Here is a 19,478-nt window from a genome sequence, read left to right as displayed (position 1 = left end):
CTCATTTAAACTGTCCTTCATTTGGTTGGGAATGGAGCTCCACATCAAATCACATTAGAGGAGGGAGGGGCTGGGCTCTGACTATGGTGGTGACCAAGGCCACAGTGTGCGTGGCAGGGTTTCCACTAGTTACCACAGCTACAGTTGGAAGTCGGAAGTTTACATACACCTTAACCAAATACATTTAAACTCAGTTTTTCACAATTCCTGACATTTAATCCTAGTAAAAAAAATCCCTGTTTTATGTCAGTTAGGATCACCACTTTACTTTACAGAATAGAATGAGAGAATAGAATAGAGAGAATGATTTATTTCAGCTTATCGTTTCCAGTGGGTCAGAAGTTTACATAAACTCAATTAGTATTTGGTAGCATTGCCTTTAAAATGTTTAACTTGGGTAAAACATTTTGGGTACTCTTCCACAAGCTTCTCACAATAAGTTGGGTGAATTTTGGCCCATTCCTCCCAACAGAGCTGGTGTAACTGAGTCAGGTTTGTAGGCTTCCTTGCTCACACACACCTTTTCAGTTCTGCCCAGAAATGTTCTACAGGATTGAGGTCAGGGCTTTGTGATGGCCACTCCTATACCTTGACTTTGTTGTCCTTGTCCAACTTTGGAAGTATGCTTAGGGTCATTGTCCATTTGGAAGACCCATTTGCGAACAAGCTTTAACTTCCTGACTGATGTCTTGAGATGTTTCCCTACCTCATGATGCCATCTATTTTGTGAAGTGCAACAGTCCCTCCTGCAGCAAAGCACCCCAACAACATGATGCTGCCACCCCCGTGCTTCATGGTTGGGATGGTGTTCTTCGGCTTGCAAGCCTCCCCCTTTTCCTCTGAACATAACGATGGTCATTATGGCCAAACATTTCTAGTTTTGTTTCATCAGACGAGAGGACATTTCTCCTAAAAGTACGATCTTTGTCCCCATGTGCAGTTGTAAATTGTAGTCTGGCTTTTTTATGGAGGTTTTGAAGCAGTGGCTTCTTCCTTGCTGAGCGGCCATTCGGGTTGCGTCGATATAGGACTCATTTTACTGTGGATATAGATACTTTTGCACCTGTTTCCTCCAGCATCTTCACAAGGTCCTTTGCTGTTGTTCTGGGATTGATTTGCAGTTTTCGCACCAAAGTACATTCATCTCTAGGAGACAGAATGTGTCTCCTTCCTGAGCGGTATGACGGCTGCGTGGTCCCATGGTATTTATACTTGCATACTATTGTTTCTACAGATGAGCGAGGTACCTTCAGGCGTTTGGAAATTGCTCCCAAGGAGGAACCAGACTTGTGGAGGTCTCCAGTTTTTTTCTGAGGTCTTGGCTGATTTCTTTTGATTTTCCCATGATGTCAAGCAAAGAGGCACCGAGTTTGAAGGTAGGCCTTGAAATACATTCACAGGTACACCTCCAATTGACTCAAATTATGTCAATTAGCCTATCAGAAGCTTCTAAAGCCATGACATAATTTTCTGTAATTTTCCAAGCTGTTTAAAGGCATAGTCAACTTAGTGTTTGTAAACGTCTGACCCACTGGAATTGTGACACAGTGAATTATAAGTGAAATAATCCGTCTGTAAACAATTGTTGAAAAAATGACTTGTGTCATGCACAAAGTAGATGTCCTAACCGACTTGCCAAAACTAAAGTTTGTTAACAAGAAATGTGTGGAGTGGTTGAAAAACAAGTTTTAATGACTCCAACCTAAATGTATGTAAACTTCCGACTTCAACTGTATATCCTAAAAATGTATGAAAACAAAATGTGCTTTTTAAGTTAAGGCTAGGGCTAAGGCTCGGGTTAGGGTGAAGGTTAGGGTTAAGGTTAAGGTTAGGGATAAGGCTAGGGTTAAGGCTAGGGCTAAGGGTTAAGGCTAAGGCTAGGGATAAGGATAGGGTTAAGGTTTGGGTTAAGGCTAGGGTTAAGGTTTGGGTTAGGGTTAAGGCTTGGGTTAAAGCTTGGGTTAAGGTTAGGGATAAGGCTAGGGTTAAGGTTAGGGATAAGGCTAGGGTTAAGGTTAGGGACAAGGCTAGGGTTAAGGATAGGGTTATGGTTTGGGTTAAGGTTAGGGTTAAGAGTTAGGGTTAAGGGTTGGGTTAAGGCTAGGGTTAAGTCTAAGGTTAGGGTTAAGGTTAGGGATAGGGTTAGGGTTAGGGTTAAGGCTTGGGTTAAAGCTTGGGTTAAGGTTAGGGATAAGGCTAGGGTTAAGGTTAGGGATAAGGCTAGGGTTAAGGTTAGGGACAAGGCTAGGGTTAAGGATAGGGTTATGGTTTGGGTTAAGGTTAGGGTTAAGAGTTAGGGTTAAGGGTTGGGTTAAGGCTAGGGTTAAGTCTAAGGTTAGGGTTAAGGTTAGGGCTAAGGCTTGGGTTAAGGTTAGGGTTAAGTTTAAGGTTAGGGTTAAGGTTAGGGCTAAGGCTTGGGTTAAGGTTAGGGTTAAGGCTTGGGTTAAGGCTAGGGTTAAGTGTAAGGTTAGGGTTAAGGTTAGGGTTAAGTCTAAGGCTTGGGTTAAGGTTAGGGTTAAGTTTAAGGTTATGGTTAAGGTTAGGGTTAAGGCTAGGGTTAAGTCTAAGGCTTGGGTTAAGGTTAGGGTTAAGTTTAAGGTTAGGGTTAAGGTTAGGGTTAAGGCTAGGGTTAAGTCTAAGGCTTGGGTTAAGGTTAGGGTTAAGAGTTAGGGTTAAGGGTTGGTTTAAGGCTAGGGTTAAGTCTAAGGTTAGGGTTAAGGTTAGGGCTAAGGCTTGGGTTAAGGTTAGGGTTAAGTTTAAGGTTAGGGTTAAGGTTAGGGCTAAGGCTTGGGTTAAGGTTAGGGTTAAGGCTTGGGTTAAGGCTAGGGTTAAGTGTAAGGTTAGGGTTAAGGTTAGGGTTAAGTCTAAGGCTTGGGTTAAGGTTAGGGTTAAGTTTAAGGTTATGGTTAAGGTTAGGGTTAAGGCTAGGGTTAAGTCTAAGGCTTGAGTTAAGGTTAGGGTTAAGTTTAAGGTTAGGGTTAAGGTTAGGGTTAAGGCTAGGGTTAAGTCTAAGGCTTGGGTTAAGGTTAGGGTTAAGTTTAAGGGTTTGGTGTAACCCTATCTCCCTCGCGATGCTACACAACAGCACACCACGCTACACTCGTAAAGCCTCGTAAAGCGTAAAGCCATAAGCGGAGTGAAAAGAGATAATGCTGTCGGGCATAAAAGCTTCAGCCCTGTAGACTCGCACCCTCAGCCACCCTATCCTTGTGGAACAAACATCATCTCCCTTTCTTCACAGCTCTCAAAAGAGCATGGATGGAGAGAGTGGGCCCACTCCACGATCATATGAAAGCTAAGCAGGAAACAGGCAGCTAAATGCCGGTGTTTAGCAGTATTTATGTCTGTTACTCTGTGAAGGTACAACATGTCTAAAATGATTTGAGCTGGTTTATGTTTCAGCGTGCAGAGGCCCTATCTGGGGATCTGTGTCTGTCACAGACAGAGAGAAGCAGTCTGAATCAGATGAGAGATCTATAGTTGGAGCTATAAAAGAGCCTGAGAAACAGACCTCAGACACTATAACTTATCAATAAAATGACTCCCTCAGACTCCAACCAATGTCATGTGCATCAGTTCCTGTAGTCCAGACTCTGAGTACGGGATTCAGGGCATTTGGTTCTGATTCTAAATTGTTTAGATGATGCATGCTTGGTAGGCTTGGCTGGAAACCTAAATCCCTTTGCATCTTATGTGGTCGTGTTTTCCAAAAACATTTTCCTATACACCAATGACTGGTGGCATTTTAATCCATATTGAACCAATCACAGCAGGTAAAATGGACAGGGGGGGGGTATATCCACTTCTGAAATTCAGAACTGTTCTGGCTTGTCAACTTTTATGGTGATATTAAAAAATACAAGATGATGTCTCAAATTCAAACCATTTTGATGGCAAAGTGAAGGCTACATACACTCCCTATAATTGACATAGGTAAACTTCCTAAAGCAGAATCGGAAATGTGGATACTGAGGTGAACTGAGGTGAAGTGTCTGATTAGCCATTCACACGGTCCCCCTCGACCCCCTGACCTCTCATTCCCATGACAACGCTATGGGTAGCCATCGCTAGGTAACAGGGATGTGGACACGGGTTCAGTTCCCTCTCAGGAGACCTACAGAGGGCTCAATCAATAGTGGCTCCTCTTTAAACACAAATGCTCTGGAGCAGGTTTTCCCAAACTTGGGGGGTGGACCTCCTGCTCTGGGGGAGGGTTGAGTTACTAGTAATTAGCAGAAAGGCCCATCAGAGTGTGGTTCCTCTACATACACAGGAAGGCAGTCATCAGGGTTTGGAGTGACTGTGTGCCTCCTGACAGTACAGACCAAGTCTAACCTCCATGTAATGGATTTTCAATACACTTTAGCTATGATTACATGGGTATATTTTGTGGTATAGAACTAGTTCATTTAGAAGATTGCTTTTTCTTCTTTAGAAAAGCAGCTGGTCACAACCTCTGCCTCGAGTACAAAAGCATTTACTCTCCTTGAGGGAGATTGAAAGAAAACACAGTCAAGGTTAGCATTCCAGAGGACATGTCCCGCTGTTGGGATGTATTGTGGACGGGCTTTCAGAGTTCTTCATCTGTGGATGTCTATGTGCATCATCCATTAAACACTTTGGATTTATTGACCAGTCCTCAACAGACAGCAGGAAAGAGTCTCTACGTTCCTACATTTCCTGATCTGCTGGGCTAGCCGCTAGACATGTGTTTCCTTGGCTAGTAGAGAATAGAGAAGGGAGGGTACTATGGGATGTGGCTGGGAGTACTTGAGGAACATTCTAATGAGGGCTGAAGAAGAATGGAGAGAATGGTGTAGGGGGTCTGGGTAGTGATGATGGTACCACTGGGGGCTGATGGGGGATTCTCCTGGGGACTGAAAGAGAGGCCATACATCTGAACTTACACTTACATTTACATTTAAGTCATTTAGCAGACGCTCTTATCCAGAGCGACTTACAAATTGGACTTACTTCCATGGTTGAAGAGAATGCCTCCATACCACCTCTCTTTCTCCCTCTCTCTCTTCCCATCTTTCTCCCTCTCTCTCTTCCCATCTTTCTCCCTCTCTCTCTTTCCATCTTTCTCCCTCTCTCTCTTCCCATCTTTCTCCCTCTCTCTCTTCCCATCTTTCTCCCTCTCTCTCTTCCCATCTTTCTCCCTCTCTCTCTTCCCATCTTTCCCACTCTCTCTCTTCCCATCTTTCTCCCTCTCTCTCTTCCCATCTTTCTCCCTCTCTCTCTTCCCATCTTTCCCACTCTCTCTCTTCCCATCTTTCCCACTCTCTCTCTTCCCATCTTTCTCCCTCTCTCTCTTCCCATCTTTCTCCCTCTCTCTCTTCCCATCTTTCCCACTCTCTCTCTTCCCATCTTTCTCCCTCTCTCTCTTCCCATCTTTCTCCCTCTCTCTCTTCCCATCTTTCTCCCTCTCTCTCTTCCCATCTTTCTCCCTCTCTCTCTTCCCATCTTTCCCACTCTCTCTCTTCCCATCTTTCTCCCTCTCTCTCTTCCCATCTTTCTCCCTCTCTCTCTTCCCATCTTTCCCACTCTCTCTCTTCCCATCTTTCCCACTCTCTCTCTTCCCATCTTTCTCCCTCTCTCTCTTCCCATCTTTCTCCCTCTCTCTCTTCCCATCTTTCCCACTCTCTCTCTTCCCATCTTTCTCCCTCTCTCTCTTCCCATCTTTCTCCCTCTCTCTCTTCCCATCTTTCTCCCTCTCTCTCTTCCCATCTTTCTCCCTCTCTCTCTTCCCATCTTTCTCCCTCTCTCTCTTCCCCTCTTTCTCCCTCTCTCTCTTCCCATCTTTCTCCCTCTCTCTCTTCCCATCTTTCCCACTCTCTCTCTTCCCCTCTCAATTCAATTCAATTCAATTCAAGGGGCTTTATTGGCATTCGAAACATATGTTAACATTGCCAAAGCAAATTAAATGAATTAAAAAAGTGAAATAAACAAAAATGAACAGTAAACATTACACTCACACGAGTTCCTAAAGTATAAAGACATTTCAAATGTCATATTATGTCTATATACAGTGTTGTAATGACGTGCAAATAGTTACAGTACAAAAGGGAAAATAAATAAACATCAATATGGGTTGTATTTACAATGGTGTTTGTTCTTCACTGGTTGCCCTTTTCTTGTGGCAACAGGTCACATATCTTGCTGCTGTGATGGCACACTGTCGTATTTCACCCAGTAGATATGGGAGTTTATCAAAATTTGAATTCTTTGTGCAATCTGAGAGAAATATGGAGAAATGTGGCTTTGTTATGGAAGGTTTGGAAATCGCTTCCTTTTAGGTGGTTGTAGAAATGAATGGCTCTTTTCTGGATTTTGATAATTAGCAGGTATCGGCCTAATTCTGCTCTGCATGCATTATTTGGTGTTTTACGTTGTACACAGAGTGTTTGTCCCATTTTGTAAATTCTTGGTTGGTGAGCAGACCCCAGCTCACAACCATAAAGGGTTTTCTCTCTCTCTCTGTCTCTCTCTGTTGCTAATGAAACCAAACAGCGCAGGCCCCCCGATAACGTCTCCCTCCGCCTGACAATCACCTCTGACATTGCACTAATGGGGAATTTAGTGATGTTAATATAAGCAGTCAATAGAGTGGCCCGGGGGACTAGCACAAAGGCAAACACACACTTCTGATCTCGACGGGTATATCATCAATACGTAAAAAATATATAATCCTATTCATACCCTGACCCCCCCCCCCCTGGCCCGCACATACACTATATACAGGCACCAACACACAGACGTACATAGACACACAGACACACACACACTTTTAAAAAAGACTTGAAGGCAATGCCACCCTATCGCCCATTGCACACTCATATGCATTACATGTCGTAGAGACTATGCACTTAATTCATATTAGCAAAAAGAACAAAGCCATAAAGGAGCAGCCGGGACAGATGCCTCATGGGACTGAATTAAAATAAAGAAATGTAAGAAGATGCTACAGCAGATATATGGCCTGGTGTTACAGAACGCTTATGGTTTCAGAGAGGGGGGGGTGTGGGATCTAGCTGCTGGTAACACTACCATGAGCGGAGCTCACCTGCCCTCTTTCTTTCTCTCGCTCTCATTTGTTCCCCCCCCCCTCCCTCCCCCATCTACGAGGGCAGAGTGTTTATTTGGATTGTGCTGGAGGAGAATATTATCACTTTGATGGTTGCCAAGGAAAATAAATCCCCACATTAAGTTGTGAACATTTTCTCTGTCATTCACTCTTAAATGTTCCTGTTCTGCTCCCCCCCTATTGGAGCTGCAAAACAATTAGGCCTAATTACATGTAGAGTGAGAATGATTTGATAACAGAAAGTGTTGTACCCCTGCAAAGTACAGATGTAGAATCTTAATTTCAGACAGTTTGCTAGAGCAGGAAAATAATCTTGCAGAAACAGGAAATGTGAATTATTATTTGGAATATAATTTTTGTAAGGGTTGATAGATTTTTCAAAAGGGAAAAGTAAGTCTAAAATGTCAAAAACTTGTGGAAATTACAAACTTCAGAAGCCTTTTTAAACCTCAAATACACTACAAGTTGTAAATGCCGTGCATTGCAGCAAAAGTATCGTGCAAACTAAGATCCTACATCTGTAGAGCAGTCAAAGGTAGTTATCTTGATTGCTGTGTGTTACTATTATGAGTGTGTGCATTCACCATAGTTCCTCTCAGTCTCAGACACAACCCTGTGGTTTCTAGGGTCATTGATGAGCTGTGGTTGCTGCCCTGTTGATTAATGTCTAGAGGAAACATTAGAGCTGACATTCCACTCCTTGTACTCCGTGTCATATGCCAAACATGGAGTGGGAAGGAGTGGAATGTCAGCACAAACAGACTGTTACCCAGGTTATTAGAGCTGAGCTGAGAGCATTCCTCTGGTTTATACATCCAACTGAGGCTGATGTGAACTCTCTGTGGAAGAGAGCTGCCTGCTTCGCATAACCTTTTTGTTAGTGAAAACAGGGCTGTGGATGGACAACAAAACGGAATAATGATGTCAGGTTTGTGTAAGACGAGTCTAGCTTTTGAACATTTGTTGAGAATGTAAAAGGTTGCACTGTCATTGTTCTCTGTAGAAATGGTAACTATAGACCATGACACTAGTGAGCCATAATGGACATTGGGGTATGATTACACAGACAGAACTGTGAAGTATGCACAGTATGTTCCTCTGTATTTCTGTTACCTTTGTCTGGGCCTTTTATTGTGTCAAGGCCAGCGTGTGTGTGTGTGTGTGTGTGTGTGTGTGTGTGTGTGTGTGTGTGTGTGTGTGTGTGTGTGTGTGTGTGTGTGTGTGTGTGTGTGTGTGTGTGTGTGTGTGTGTGTGTGTGTGTGTGTGTGTGTGTGTGTGTGTGTGTGTGTGTGTGTGTGTGTGTGTGTGTGGGTGTGTCCTTTGTAACTCACCGCTTTAGTGCACTGCACGTCTTTTCCCAGCAGCCAGTTGAGCTCCAGGTTGCCCTCTCCCTGGTAGCAGGACTGCAGGCGCTCCTTGATACGGGCGTTGATGTCCTTGATGGTGAACACGCAGAGCGCCGAGTCATCTGGTGGCCGGTGGTACTGCTTCTGGCCCTTGGAGAACACGGTGAAGAGCACGTCGTCCGTGGCGCTGATGTTGAGCGAGACGGCCAGCACACGGCCCGGCTTGGCCAGGTAGGCAGCCTGCAGGAGACGATACTCCACACCGTTCCTCACGCAGCCCACGGGTAAGGAGACGTACGAGTGGAACTTGTGGTCGTCCTTGCAGAGGCGGATGATGCGCGAGGTGTAGAAGAGGTCGTTGGAGGATCCACCTGATGACATGCTGTTCTCCGGCGTCTCGGGCTGGACTGTCAGGAAGTAGACGAAGGAGCCGCTGGCAAAGCCATACACGTAGTAGATGTCGAAGTGGGACACCAGCGCCAGCGTGTCTGACGGGATCTTTATCAGAGAAGAGACAAAGTCTGTGTGAAGCTCGTAGTCTAGCATGGCCGAGGACTCTGGGTCGCGGGGGAGCTGACGACTGGAGATGGTGGGGAAGTAGTCCTGTTTACCATCTACGGCCGTCCCGATGAAGAGAGTCCCATCCTGGCCCTTGGAGGAGGGCACGATGACCCCGTACATAGTTCCTGTCTGGTTGACGCTGGAGAGGTAGTGCTCTTTCTTATGGGACGGCTCCACTAGGATGAAGAGATCATCCAGACGCAGGAGCTTGCAGACTCCCTGGTAGAGACTACCGCAGGCCAGCAGACGATTCTGACTGTAGTCTATGAGAAGCAGTTTGTTGACGTTGTTAGTGGAGGTCAGGGGTTCAGAGCAGGGCTGGACGATGAGGGGCGGGTAGCATGCCTTGTTGTCGTCCTCAGGGCCTGTGTCGTGGGACACCATGAGCGTCAGGTTACCAGAGAGCTTGTAGACGCGGTTGACCGCTCCGATGTAGAGCGCCCCCGTTGTCTGGTGGACCGTAAGGTGGTTGAAGGCCCACTCCCGGCGCTCCGGGTGGAAGCTGGTGAAGGTGATCTGGCCTTGGCACACGGTGGCAGCGACAGCTAACAGCCACAGGCACAGCATGGCCAGCACAGCGCCCCCTCTAGGGCTTGCTGGGGAAGTCCTGCTGCTGCGTCGTGTTACCCGCCGCGACCGCCGGCCCTCCATACCTCTAGGGACGCTTGCAGCAAGGCAACAGCAGAGTAAACAGGAGGAGGAATGTGACGGAAGGAAGCTAGGCTACCTTCCACTTTGTCTTCTCAAAGGTTTGTGCTTGTATCTTTACCAGGGTCTTCACATGTTTCTGAAAGAAAGACAGAAAGAGAGAGGGGGTGAATAAACGAGAGTTAGCACATTGTGACTCACACTCAGTCAAATGGGAAGCAGATAAAAGCTAATGGAAAAGTCTGTTTATTCAGTAACTGCTGCTTGAGAAGGGGAGGAGTTCACCCTCACCAAGGCGACGATGAGTTAGGGAACAGTGGAATGGAAGCTGACAGAAGACAATGGCAGGAAAAGCATTCCAGAGGAGTTGCTGGACAGGATAGGTCTGATAGGACAATGAAGGAAAGTGAGCAGGTTACGGGTAACGGAAATTAGAATGACCTGAGTCATAGTTAGCTGCCTGCCTCAGAGGGGCCTTAGAGACACTGGGTTTCTAAGAACAACACAAACCAATGGACTGCCCTGGGTGCCACATTTCACAGATCTCCCCTCCCCATGCGCTGCTATGAGAAGCACCCTTCAGGCTAGTGGTCTATAATCAATAGAGCCACTTATTTAATTCTATAACGACTAATTGTAGATGCCATGGGTAAAACAAATATTTAAAAGTAAGAGGCTATTCAAACAGACATTTCAACAGAGATCTTACGGTCCAAAATATACCAGATAGAGAAAGGCTTACAAGGGTAAAGCACAGCTAAAAACCAAAGTAATGATGAATAAATATATTGGGGCTCATATTATTTTTCCTTAGGAGGCATTAGCATTGCCATGTCATTTCAGTTACACCCCTCTACCCCCCTCCGGTCGGCTGGCCCCCTTCCCTATCCATGCTCCTTACAGTCTAAATGTCAAAACATCCATAAAGGAAAGTCTGCTATTTATGTAACGATGCTTTGCAAGCTGGCCCCTCCTTCATGTTATACATCAAGAGAGAGAGACAGAGCGAGAGAGAGAATGTCTATATTCTTTGAAAACTTTTAAGAGTGCGATGTTTCGAGTTCATTTCTAATTGTTTATTTCCCTTCCCTTTTGTTTATTGTCTATTCGACTTGCTTTGGCCATGTTAACACATTTCCCATGCCAATAAAGCCCTCTACATTTACATTGGAAATGTTTATTTAGAGAGACTCACAGAGGGAAGAGAGAGAGAAAGTCCCTCTTCACAGTTTTTCCCTAGGAATTAATTATCTGGTTCATGGTAGAGGGGAGTTCTGGATCTTATTACTGGAACAAAGTGAGAACAAATTGGGAGCCAGAACCACTGCTTGCACCCCTCCTTCCCTACCTTCATCCCTCTCTGCTCTTCAAGGGTTCTGTCTCATTTTGTGGGCAGTGAGCACATAGCCTGTCTTCTCTTGAGAGCCAGGTCTGACTACAGCAACCTTTCTCAATAGCAAGGCTATGCTCACTGAGTCTGTGCATAGTCAAAGCCATCCTTAGGTTTGGGTTAGTCACAGTGGTCAGGTATTCTGCCACTGTGTACTCTCTGTTTAGGGCCAAATAGCATTCTAGTTGGCTCTGTTGTTTTAATGAATTCTTTCCAATGTGTCAAGTAATTATCTTTTTGTTTTCTCATGATTTGGTTGGGTCTAATTGTGCTGCTGTCCTGGGGCTCTGTGGCGTGTGTTTGTGTTTGCGAACAGAGCCCCAGGACCAGCTTGCTTAGGGGACTCTTCTCCAGGTTCATCTCTCTGTAGGTGATGGCTTTGTTATGGAAGGGTTGAGAATCGCTTCCTTTTAGATGGTTGTAGAATTTAACGTCTCTTTTCTGGATTTTGATAATTAGCGGGTATCTGCCTAATCCTGCTCTGCATGCATTATTTCGTCTTCTACGTTGTACACAGAGGATATTTTTGGAGAATTATGCATGCAGAGTCTCAATTTGGTGTTTGTCCCATTTTGTGAATTCTTGGTTGCTGAGTGGACCCCAGACCTCACAACCATAAAGGGCATTGGGTTCTATATCTGATTCAAGTATTTTTAGCCAGATCCTAATTGGTATGTCAAATTTTATGTTCCTTTTGATGGCATAGAATGCCCTTCCATGTTTCTCAGATCGTTCACAGCTTGTGGACGTTACCTGTGGCGCTGATGTTTAGGCCAAGGTATGTATAGTTTTTTGTGTGCTCTAGGGCAACGGTGTCTAGATGGAATTTGTGTTTGTGGTCCTGGCAACTGGACCTTTTTTGGAACACCATTATAGGTTTGGCAGAATCTGTGCAGAATATCTAGGTGCTGCTGTAGGCCCTCCTTGGTTGGTGACAGACCAAGGAGGGTCTCTCTCTCTATCCCCCTTTCTGCCTTTCTCTACCCCTTCCCTGTCCCTCTCTCTCTCTCTCTCCCTTCCTTGCTCAGTCCCTACCTCCTCTCTGCTCTTTAAAATAATAATTTAGCTTTTTACAATCAAATATATATATTATTTATGTAAATGTCATGTTTTAGAAGGGTCCAGACACTTTTTTTGCGATGTCTATGTCCTTATATTGGAAATTGAAATAGTGTAATTCCAAAGTTCATCTACAAATCAAGCTGCTTCACGTATGTAACGGTTCCATTCTCTGTGTAGCCTGCTGCTAGAATGGATAGGAAGGTATCACTCGAGTCGCAACAACATTTAATATAACTTTGAGAGCTTTTTAGTTTTAAAAAGGACATACAGTATTTGGGTTTTTATGGAGCCGTTGTTCATGTTTTTCAGAGCCCCAGTACTGCACAACAAGGATGCCGAAGTGAATCGCTGGTTGGGTCAAGTTTCTCAAAAAAAGAAAAATCACAAAGAAAAGTATCTGGACCCTTCCACAACATGCCATTTACAACCATTTACATGGTTGTAAAAAAGCTAAATTCTCCTTTAAGGCCTCTGACTGTTTTACCAGGATCAGAATCTATTAATTATTATTCTTCCACAATGTTATTCCTGTTTTAATCCTTTATTCTCCCGCTGACACCATCACATCCTGCAGGGATTCATTATTGGCCCCATAACATTCATTCCTAAATGAATCAGGACACCATTAGACATGCACAGCTCACACTCCTCTCCCTCTCTTTAATACCACAACCAGCACACTGCTGTGTGCTTTCACCTCTTTTATCAGTATTATTCCATCAGGACCGAACAACACCATGCAGTGAGGGACTAACAAGTGGAAACAATGGCAGCAGTAGCAGAAGCAAAAATAGCAGTAGTAGCAGCATAAGTAGAAGCAGTAGCAGCAGCAGTAGCTGAAGTAGAAGAAGTAGCAGAAGCAGCATAAGTAGCAGAAGCAGAATAAGTAGCAGTAGCAGCAGAGGTAGAACCAGTAGCAGCAGTAGCAGCAGCAGTAGCTGAAGTAGAAGAAGTAGCAGTAGCAGCATAAGTAGAAGCAGTAGCAGCAGTAGCAGCAGCAGTAGCTGAAGTAGAAGAAGTAGCAGTAGCAGCATAAGTAGAAGCAGTAACAGCAGCAGTAGCTGAAGTAGAAGAAGTAGCAGTAGCAGCATAAGTAGAAGCAGTAGCAGCAGCAATAGCTGAAGTAGAAGAAGTAGCAGTAGCAGCATAAGTAGAAGCAGTAACAGCAGCAGTAGCTGAAGTAGAAGAAGTAGCAGTAGCAGCATAAGTAGAAGCAGTAGCAGCAGCAGTAGCTGAAGTAGAAGAAGTAGCAGTAGCAGCATAAGTAGAAGCAGTAACAGCAGCAGTAGCTGAAGTAGAAGAAGTAGCAGTAGCAGCATAAGTAGCAGCAGTAGCAGCAGTAGCAGCAGCAGTAGCAGCAGAGGTAGAACCAGTAGCAGCAGTAGCAGCAGCAGTAGCTGAAGTAGAAGAAGTAGCAGTAGCAGCATAAGTAGGAGCAGTAGCAGCAGCAGTAGCAGCAGCAGTAGCAGCAGCAGTAGCAGGAGTAGCAGTAGTAGCAGCAGCAGTAGCAGTAGCAGCAGTAGTAGCAGAAGTAGCAGCATCAGTAGCAGTAGCAGAAGTAGTAGCAGAAGTAGCAGCAGTAGCAGCAGAAGTAGCAGCAGAAACAGCAGTGGTAGCAGCAGTAGCAGCAGCAGAAGTAGCAGCAATAGCAGTAGTAGCAGTAATAGCAGCAGCTGTAGTAGTAGCAGTAGCAGCAGCAGCAGTAGCAGCAGAAGTAGCAGCAGTAGCAGTAGAGGTTGCAGTAGTAGTAGAAGTAGCAGCAGTAGCAGTAGTAGCAGCAGAAGCAGCAGAAGTAACAGTAGTAGCAGAAGTATAATGTAGCAGAAGTAGAAGTAGTAGCAGTAGCAGAAGAAGCAGCAGTAGCAGCAGTAGGAGAAGTAGTAGCAGTATCAGAAGTAGCAAAATAGCAGCAGTAGCAGCATAAGTAGCAGCAGTAGCAGTAGTCATAGTAGCAGTAGTAGCAGCAGCAGCTGTAGAAGTAGCAGTAGCAGCAGTAGCAGTAGTAGCAGCAGCAGATGTAGTAGTAGCAGTAGCAGCAGTAGCAGTAGCAGTAGCAGTAGCAGTAGCAGAAGTAGCAGTAGCAGCAGCTGTAGAAGTAGCAGTAGCAGCAGTAGCAGTAGCAGTAGTAGCAGCAGCAGCTGTAGAAGTAGCAGTAGCAGCAGTAGTAGCAGCAGCAGCTGTAGCAGTAGCAGCAGTAGCAGCTGTAGAAGTAGCAGTAGCAGCAGTAGTAGAAGTAGCAGTAGCAGCAGTAGAAGGTGTAGAAGTAGCAGTAGCAGCAGTAGAAGTAGTGTAACAGTATAACTTTAGACCGTCCCCTCGCCCATACCCGGGCATGAATCAGGGACCCTCTGCACACATCAACAACAGTCACCCACGAAGCATCGTTACCCATCGCTCCACAAAAGCCGCAGCCCTTGCAGAGCAAGGGGAACCACTACTTCAAGGTCTCAGAGTAAGTGACGTCACCGATTGAAACGCTATTTAGCGCGCACCGCTAACTAAGCTAGCCGTTTCACATCTGTTACACTAGCAGCTGTAGAAGTAGCAGTAGCAGCAGTAGAAGTAGCAGCTGTAGAAGTAGCAGTAGCAGCAGTAGCAGGTGTAGAAGTAGCAGTAGCAGCAGTAGAAGTAGCAGCTGTAGAAGTAGAAGCAGTAGAAGTAGCAGGTGTAGAAGTAGGCTCGCAAAATCAAGGATGTTCAGATGTTGTGCTACTACAAGAGTAATTAGTGTGAAGCTGGACGGAGTAGCTGTGGACCGTGTGTGTGTGGGTCGGTGGGGATGCCAGGGGGGTGAATCATGTCAAACACAAGCCTACATCGTTCGTTACGCTACACATTTGCATTTCTCAGCAGGAAGAGAGGAGAGGACATCAGAGAGAATCAAGCCATGGGTGAGGGAGAGATGTGGCTGGAATAATCAGCTGCTTCTTTGAATTTGTCATTTGCATATGTCTGAATTGGTGTTCTGGGTGTGTCTGATATACAGTACAGTGGAGATTTACAGTCCCTCTCCACTATGTCTGGTCATTTTACACACACCCCTCCCCCAAGCCCATGGCTGTCAGAACCTGTTCATTGTCATCCTGTGTCGTCGCCGTCGTCCCCGCCTCCATCTGTGATCAACTGATAAGCTACTCAGCCAGTCCAGACTTTAATATACACTCCTGGGGAGAGTATTGATCCCTCAGCCCATAAACAGTGAGTTCCTAGGGGCCACTGGGGCCTGGAAGCCTGTTAGCTATTAGAGGGACTGGCGTGTGCTGGTGTGGGCTGGGCTGAGGGAGGTGCATGGGCTGCTCTGAGGTGTCCCAGGAGCACTATACTATATGAGCATGGCCATAAAATAGTGGGCCTAGGCTATAAACCAGGGACAGGACCCCCTCATACCATTTCTCCTAGCTTCCTTCCTGCACCATGCCTGCACAAGCCATGCTGCTTCCTTTGTTTGAGTATGTGCATCGTCCTGTGGAGGTGCCGAGCAGAGTGAAAGTTCAGAGTTCAGAGTTCAGAGTAGAGAGTAGAGCAGGGTAGAGTAGAGCAGAGAGCAGAGTAGAGTAGAGCAGGGTATAGTGGAGCAGAGAGAGCAGAGTAGAGTAGAACAGAGAAGAGTAGAGCAGAGAGAGCAGAGTAGAACAGAGAAGAGTAGAGAGCAGAGTAGAGCAGAGTAGAGCAGAACATAGTAGAACAGAGCAGAGTAGAGAGCAGAGTAACGCAGAGCAGAGTAGAGCCGAGCAAAACAGAGTAGAGTAGAGCAGAGTAGAAACGAGCAGATCAGAGTAGAGTAGAGCAAAGCAGAGTAGAGCAGAGTAGAACAATATTAGAACATAGCAGAGTAGAGCAAGGTAGAGTAGAACAGAGCAAAGTAGAACAGAGCAGAACAGAGCAGACTAGACCAGACTAGAACAGAGCAGATCAGACTAGAGAGTAGAGCAAAGCTGAGTAGAGAGTAGAGGAGAGTAGAACAGAGCATAGTAGAACAAAGCATAGTAGAGTAGAACATAGTAGAGCAGAGTAGAGCAGAGCAGAGTAGAACAGAGCAGATTAGAACAGAGTAGAGTAAAGCAGAATAGAACCGATCAGATCAGAGTAGAGCAAAGCAGAACAGAGTAGAACATAGCATAGTAGAACAAAGCAGAACAAAGCAGAGTAGAACAAAGCAGAGTAGAACAGAGTAGAGCAGAGTAGAACAGAGTAGAGTAGAACAGAGCAGAGCCGAGGAAAACAGAGTAGAGCAGAACAGAATAGAACCAAGCAGATCAAAGTAGAGAGTAGAGCAAAGCAGAGTAGAGTAGAGCAAAACAGAGTAGAGTAGAGCAGAGTAGAAATGAGCAGATCAGAGTAGAGTAGAGCAAAGCATAGTAGAGTAGAACAGAACAGAGCAGAGTAGAGCAGATTAGAACATAGTAGAGTAGAACAGAGCAAAGTAGAACAGAGCAGAACAGAGCAGAGTAGACCAGAGTAGAACAGAGCAGATCAGACTAGAGAGTAGAGCAAAGCAGAGCAGAGTAGAGTAGAGAGTAGAGTAGAGTAGAGTAGAGTAGAGTAGAGTAGAGTAGAGTAGAGTAGAGTAGAGTAGAGAAGAACAGAGCAGATTAGAACAGAGTAGAGTAAGCAGAATAGAGTAGAACAGATCATAGTAGAACAAAGCAGAGTAGAACAAAGCAGAGTAGAACAGAGTAGAGCAGAGTAGAGTAGAAGCAGAGCAGAGCCGAGGAAAACAGAGTAGAGCAGAGCAGAATAGAACCAAGCAGATCACAGTAGAGTAGAGCAAAGCAGAGTAGAGTATAACAGAGTTGAGTAGAGCAGATTAGAACATAGCAGAGTAGACCAGAGCAGAGTAGAACAGAGCAGAGTATAGAACAGAGATGAACAGAGCATAGAACAGAGATGAGCAGAGCAGATCAGAGTAGAATAGAGCAGAGTAGAGTAGAGCAGACTAGAGCAGAGTAGACCAGGATAGAACAGAGCAGAACAAAGTAGAGCAGAGCATAGTAGAACAAAGCAAATTAGAGTAGAACAGAGCAGAGTAGAACAGAGTAGGGTAGAGCAGATGTGAATGCCAAATGTAAAAGTGTTCCTTACAGTGCACTACTTTTGACTGTCAAATGCAGTACGCTATAGAGGGAATAAAGTGCCTTTTGTGATGCAGCCCAGAGTAAATCCCTCTGGAGGTGTAATCAGGTTCCTGCAGCAGCTCTTTCCTCCTCAAGCCCCATAGCCTGTTGGCCTTTAGGGCTTTAGAACACAGGCAGGCAGCACCCGCACTCCCACCTCCTTTAACACCCCTCCATCTCCCTAACCCCCTCCACCTCCCCTGTGGTATATACACTACTGTTCAAATGTTTGGTGTCACTTAGAAATGTCCTTGTTTTCGAAAGAAAAACAATTTTTTTGTTCATTAAAATAACATCAAATTGATCAGAAAAACAGTAGACAATGTTAATGTTGTAAATGACTATTGTTGCTGGAAACGGCTGATTGTTTTGTGGGTACTATTATAATGAAGCTGCCAGTTGAGGAGCTGCCAGTTTCCAGCTACAATAGTCATTTACAACATTAACAATGTCTACACTGTATTTCTGATCAATTTAATGTTATTTGAATGGACAAAATAATTTTAGATTCTTTCGAAAACAAGAACATTTTTAAGTCACACCAAACTTTTGAACGGTATTGTATATATTTATAAACTGGGTAGTTTGAGCCATGAATTCTGATTGGCTGAAAGCCATGGTTTATTAGTCCGTATACCATGGGTATGACAAAACTAATTATGTTGGTAACTAGTTTATAATAGCAATATGGCTCCTTAGGGGTTTGTAATATATGGTCAATATACCACAGCTAAGGGCTGTGTCCAGGCACGCCACGTTGCGTTGTGGTTAAGAACAGCCCTTATCCATGGTATATTGGCCATATACCATACCACATCGGGCCTTATTGCTTACCTATACAGTGCCCGTCAAACGTTTGGACACACCTACTCATTCAAGGGTTTTTCTTAATTTTTTACTATTTTCTACATTGTAGAATAATAGTGAAGACATCAATACTGAAATAACACATATGGAATCATGTAGTAAGCAAAAACTGTTAAACAAATAATTCTTCATCCTTGATGACAGCTTTGCACACTCTTGGCACTCTCTCAACCAGCTTAATGAGGTAGTCACCTGGAATGCATTTCAATTAACAGGTATGACTCGTTAAAAGTTCATTTGTGGAATTTCTGTCATTCCTAATGCGTTTGAGCCAACCAGTTGTGTTGTGACAAGGTAGGGGTGGTATAAATAAGAAGGTCCTATTTGCTAAAAGACAAGTCCATATTATGGCAAGAACAGCTCAAGTAAGCAAAGAGAAACAAAATCATTACTTCAAGACATGAAGGTCAGTCAATCCAGATAATTTCTTGTAAAATTTTGTAAATAAAAAGGTTAACCCTTTTTCTCCCCAATTTCGTGGTATCCAATTGTTTAGTAGCTACTATCTTGTCTCATCGCTACAACTCCCGTCTCTGGTGGCACACCTAGCGCTGCAGTACAATCCGGATAATTTCAAGAACTTTGAACATTTCTTCAAGTGCAGATTTAAAAAACCATCAAGCGCTAGGATGAAACTGGCTCTCATGAGGACCGCCACAGGAATGGAAGACCCAGAGTTACCTCTGCTGCAGAGGATAAGTTCATTAGATTTACAAGCCTCAGAAATTGCAGCCCAAATAAATGCTTCACAGAGTTCAAGTAATAGACACATCAACATCAACTGCTCAGAGACGACTATGTGAATCAGGCTTTCATGGTCGGATTGCTGAAAAGAAACCACTACTAAAGAACACCAATAAGAAAAAGAGACTTGCTTGGACCAAGAAACACGAGCAATGGACATTAAACTGGTATAAATCTGTTCTTAGTCTGATGAGCCAAATTTGAGATTTTTGGTTCCAACCGCTGTGTCATTGTGAGACTCAGAGTAGGTGAACGGATGATCTCCGCAAGTGTGGTTCCCATCGACCTAGCCTTGAGATGATTTGGAATAAGTTGGATCGCAGAGTGAAGGAAAAGCAGTCAACAAGTGCTCAGCATATGTGGGAACTCCTTTAAGTATATTGGACAAGCATTCCAGGTGCTCTCAAGCTGGTTGAGAGAATGCCAAGTGTGCAAAGCTCTCATCAATGCAAAGGGTGGCTACTTGGAATAATCTCAAATATAAAAATATATATATCTCTTTTTTTAACACTTTTTTGGTTACTAAATTATTCCATATGTTTTATTTCTTATATTTTATGTCTTCACTATTATTCTGCAATGTAGAAAATATCCAAAAATAAATAAAAACCCTGGAATGAATAGGTGTGTCCAAACATTTGACTGGTACTGTATACATA

The 19,478-nt window shown here is 44.5% G+C and overlaps 1 protein-coding gene across 3 annotated transcripts in view; it reads right to left on the bottom strand.

Moving 5' to 3' along the window:
• The window catches only part of LOC124032168 (plexin-A2-like), a 582,788-nt gene that overhangs the window by 506,561 nt on the left and 56,749 nt on the right, over nucleotides 1–19,478 (bottom strand). For all 3 annotated transcript variants that reach the window (XM_046344331.1, XM_046344332.1, XM_046344333.1), the window contains exon 2: nucleotides 8,419–9,781. In XM_046344331.1, the coding sequence (XP_046200287.1) occupies nucleotides 8,419–9,645 (1,227 nt within the window). In that variant the 5' untranslated portion in view covers nucleotides 9,646–9,781. The remainder of the gene's footprint in view (nucleotides 1–8,418; nucleotides 9,782–19,478) is intronic.

The sequence above is a fragment of the Oncorhynchus gorbuscha genome, linkage group LG03, assembly GCF_021184085.1.
Source record: "Oncorhynchus gorbuscha isolate QuinsamMale2020 ecotype Even-year linkage group LG03, OgorEven_v1.0, whole genome shotgun sequence".
Lineage (NCBI taxonomy): Eukaryota > Metazoa > Chordata > Actinopteri > Salmoniformes > Salmonidae > Oncorhynchus > Oncorhynchus gorbuscha.
The sequence above is the reverse complement of the archived record's forward strand: the minus strand, read 5'-3'. Positions and strand labels throughout refer to the sequence as shown.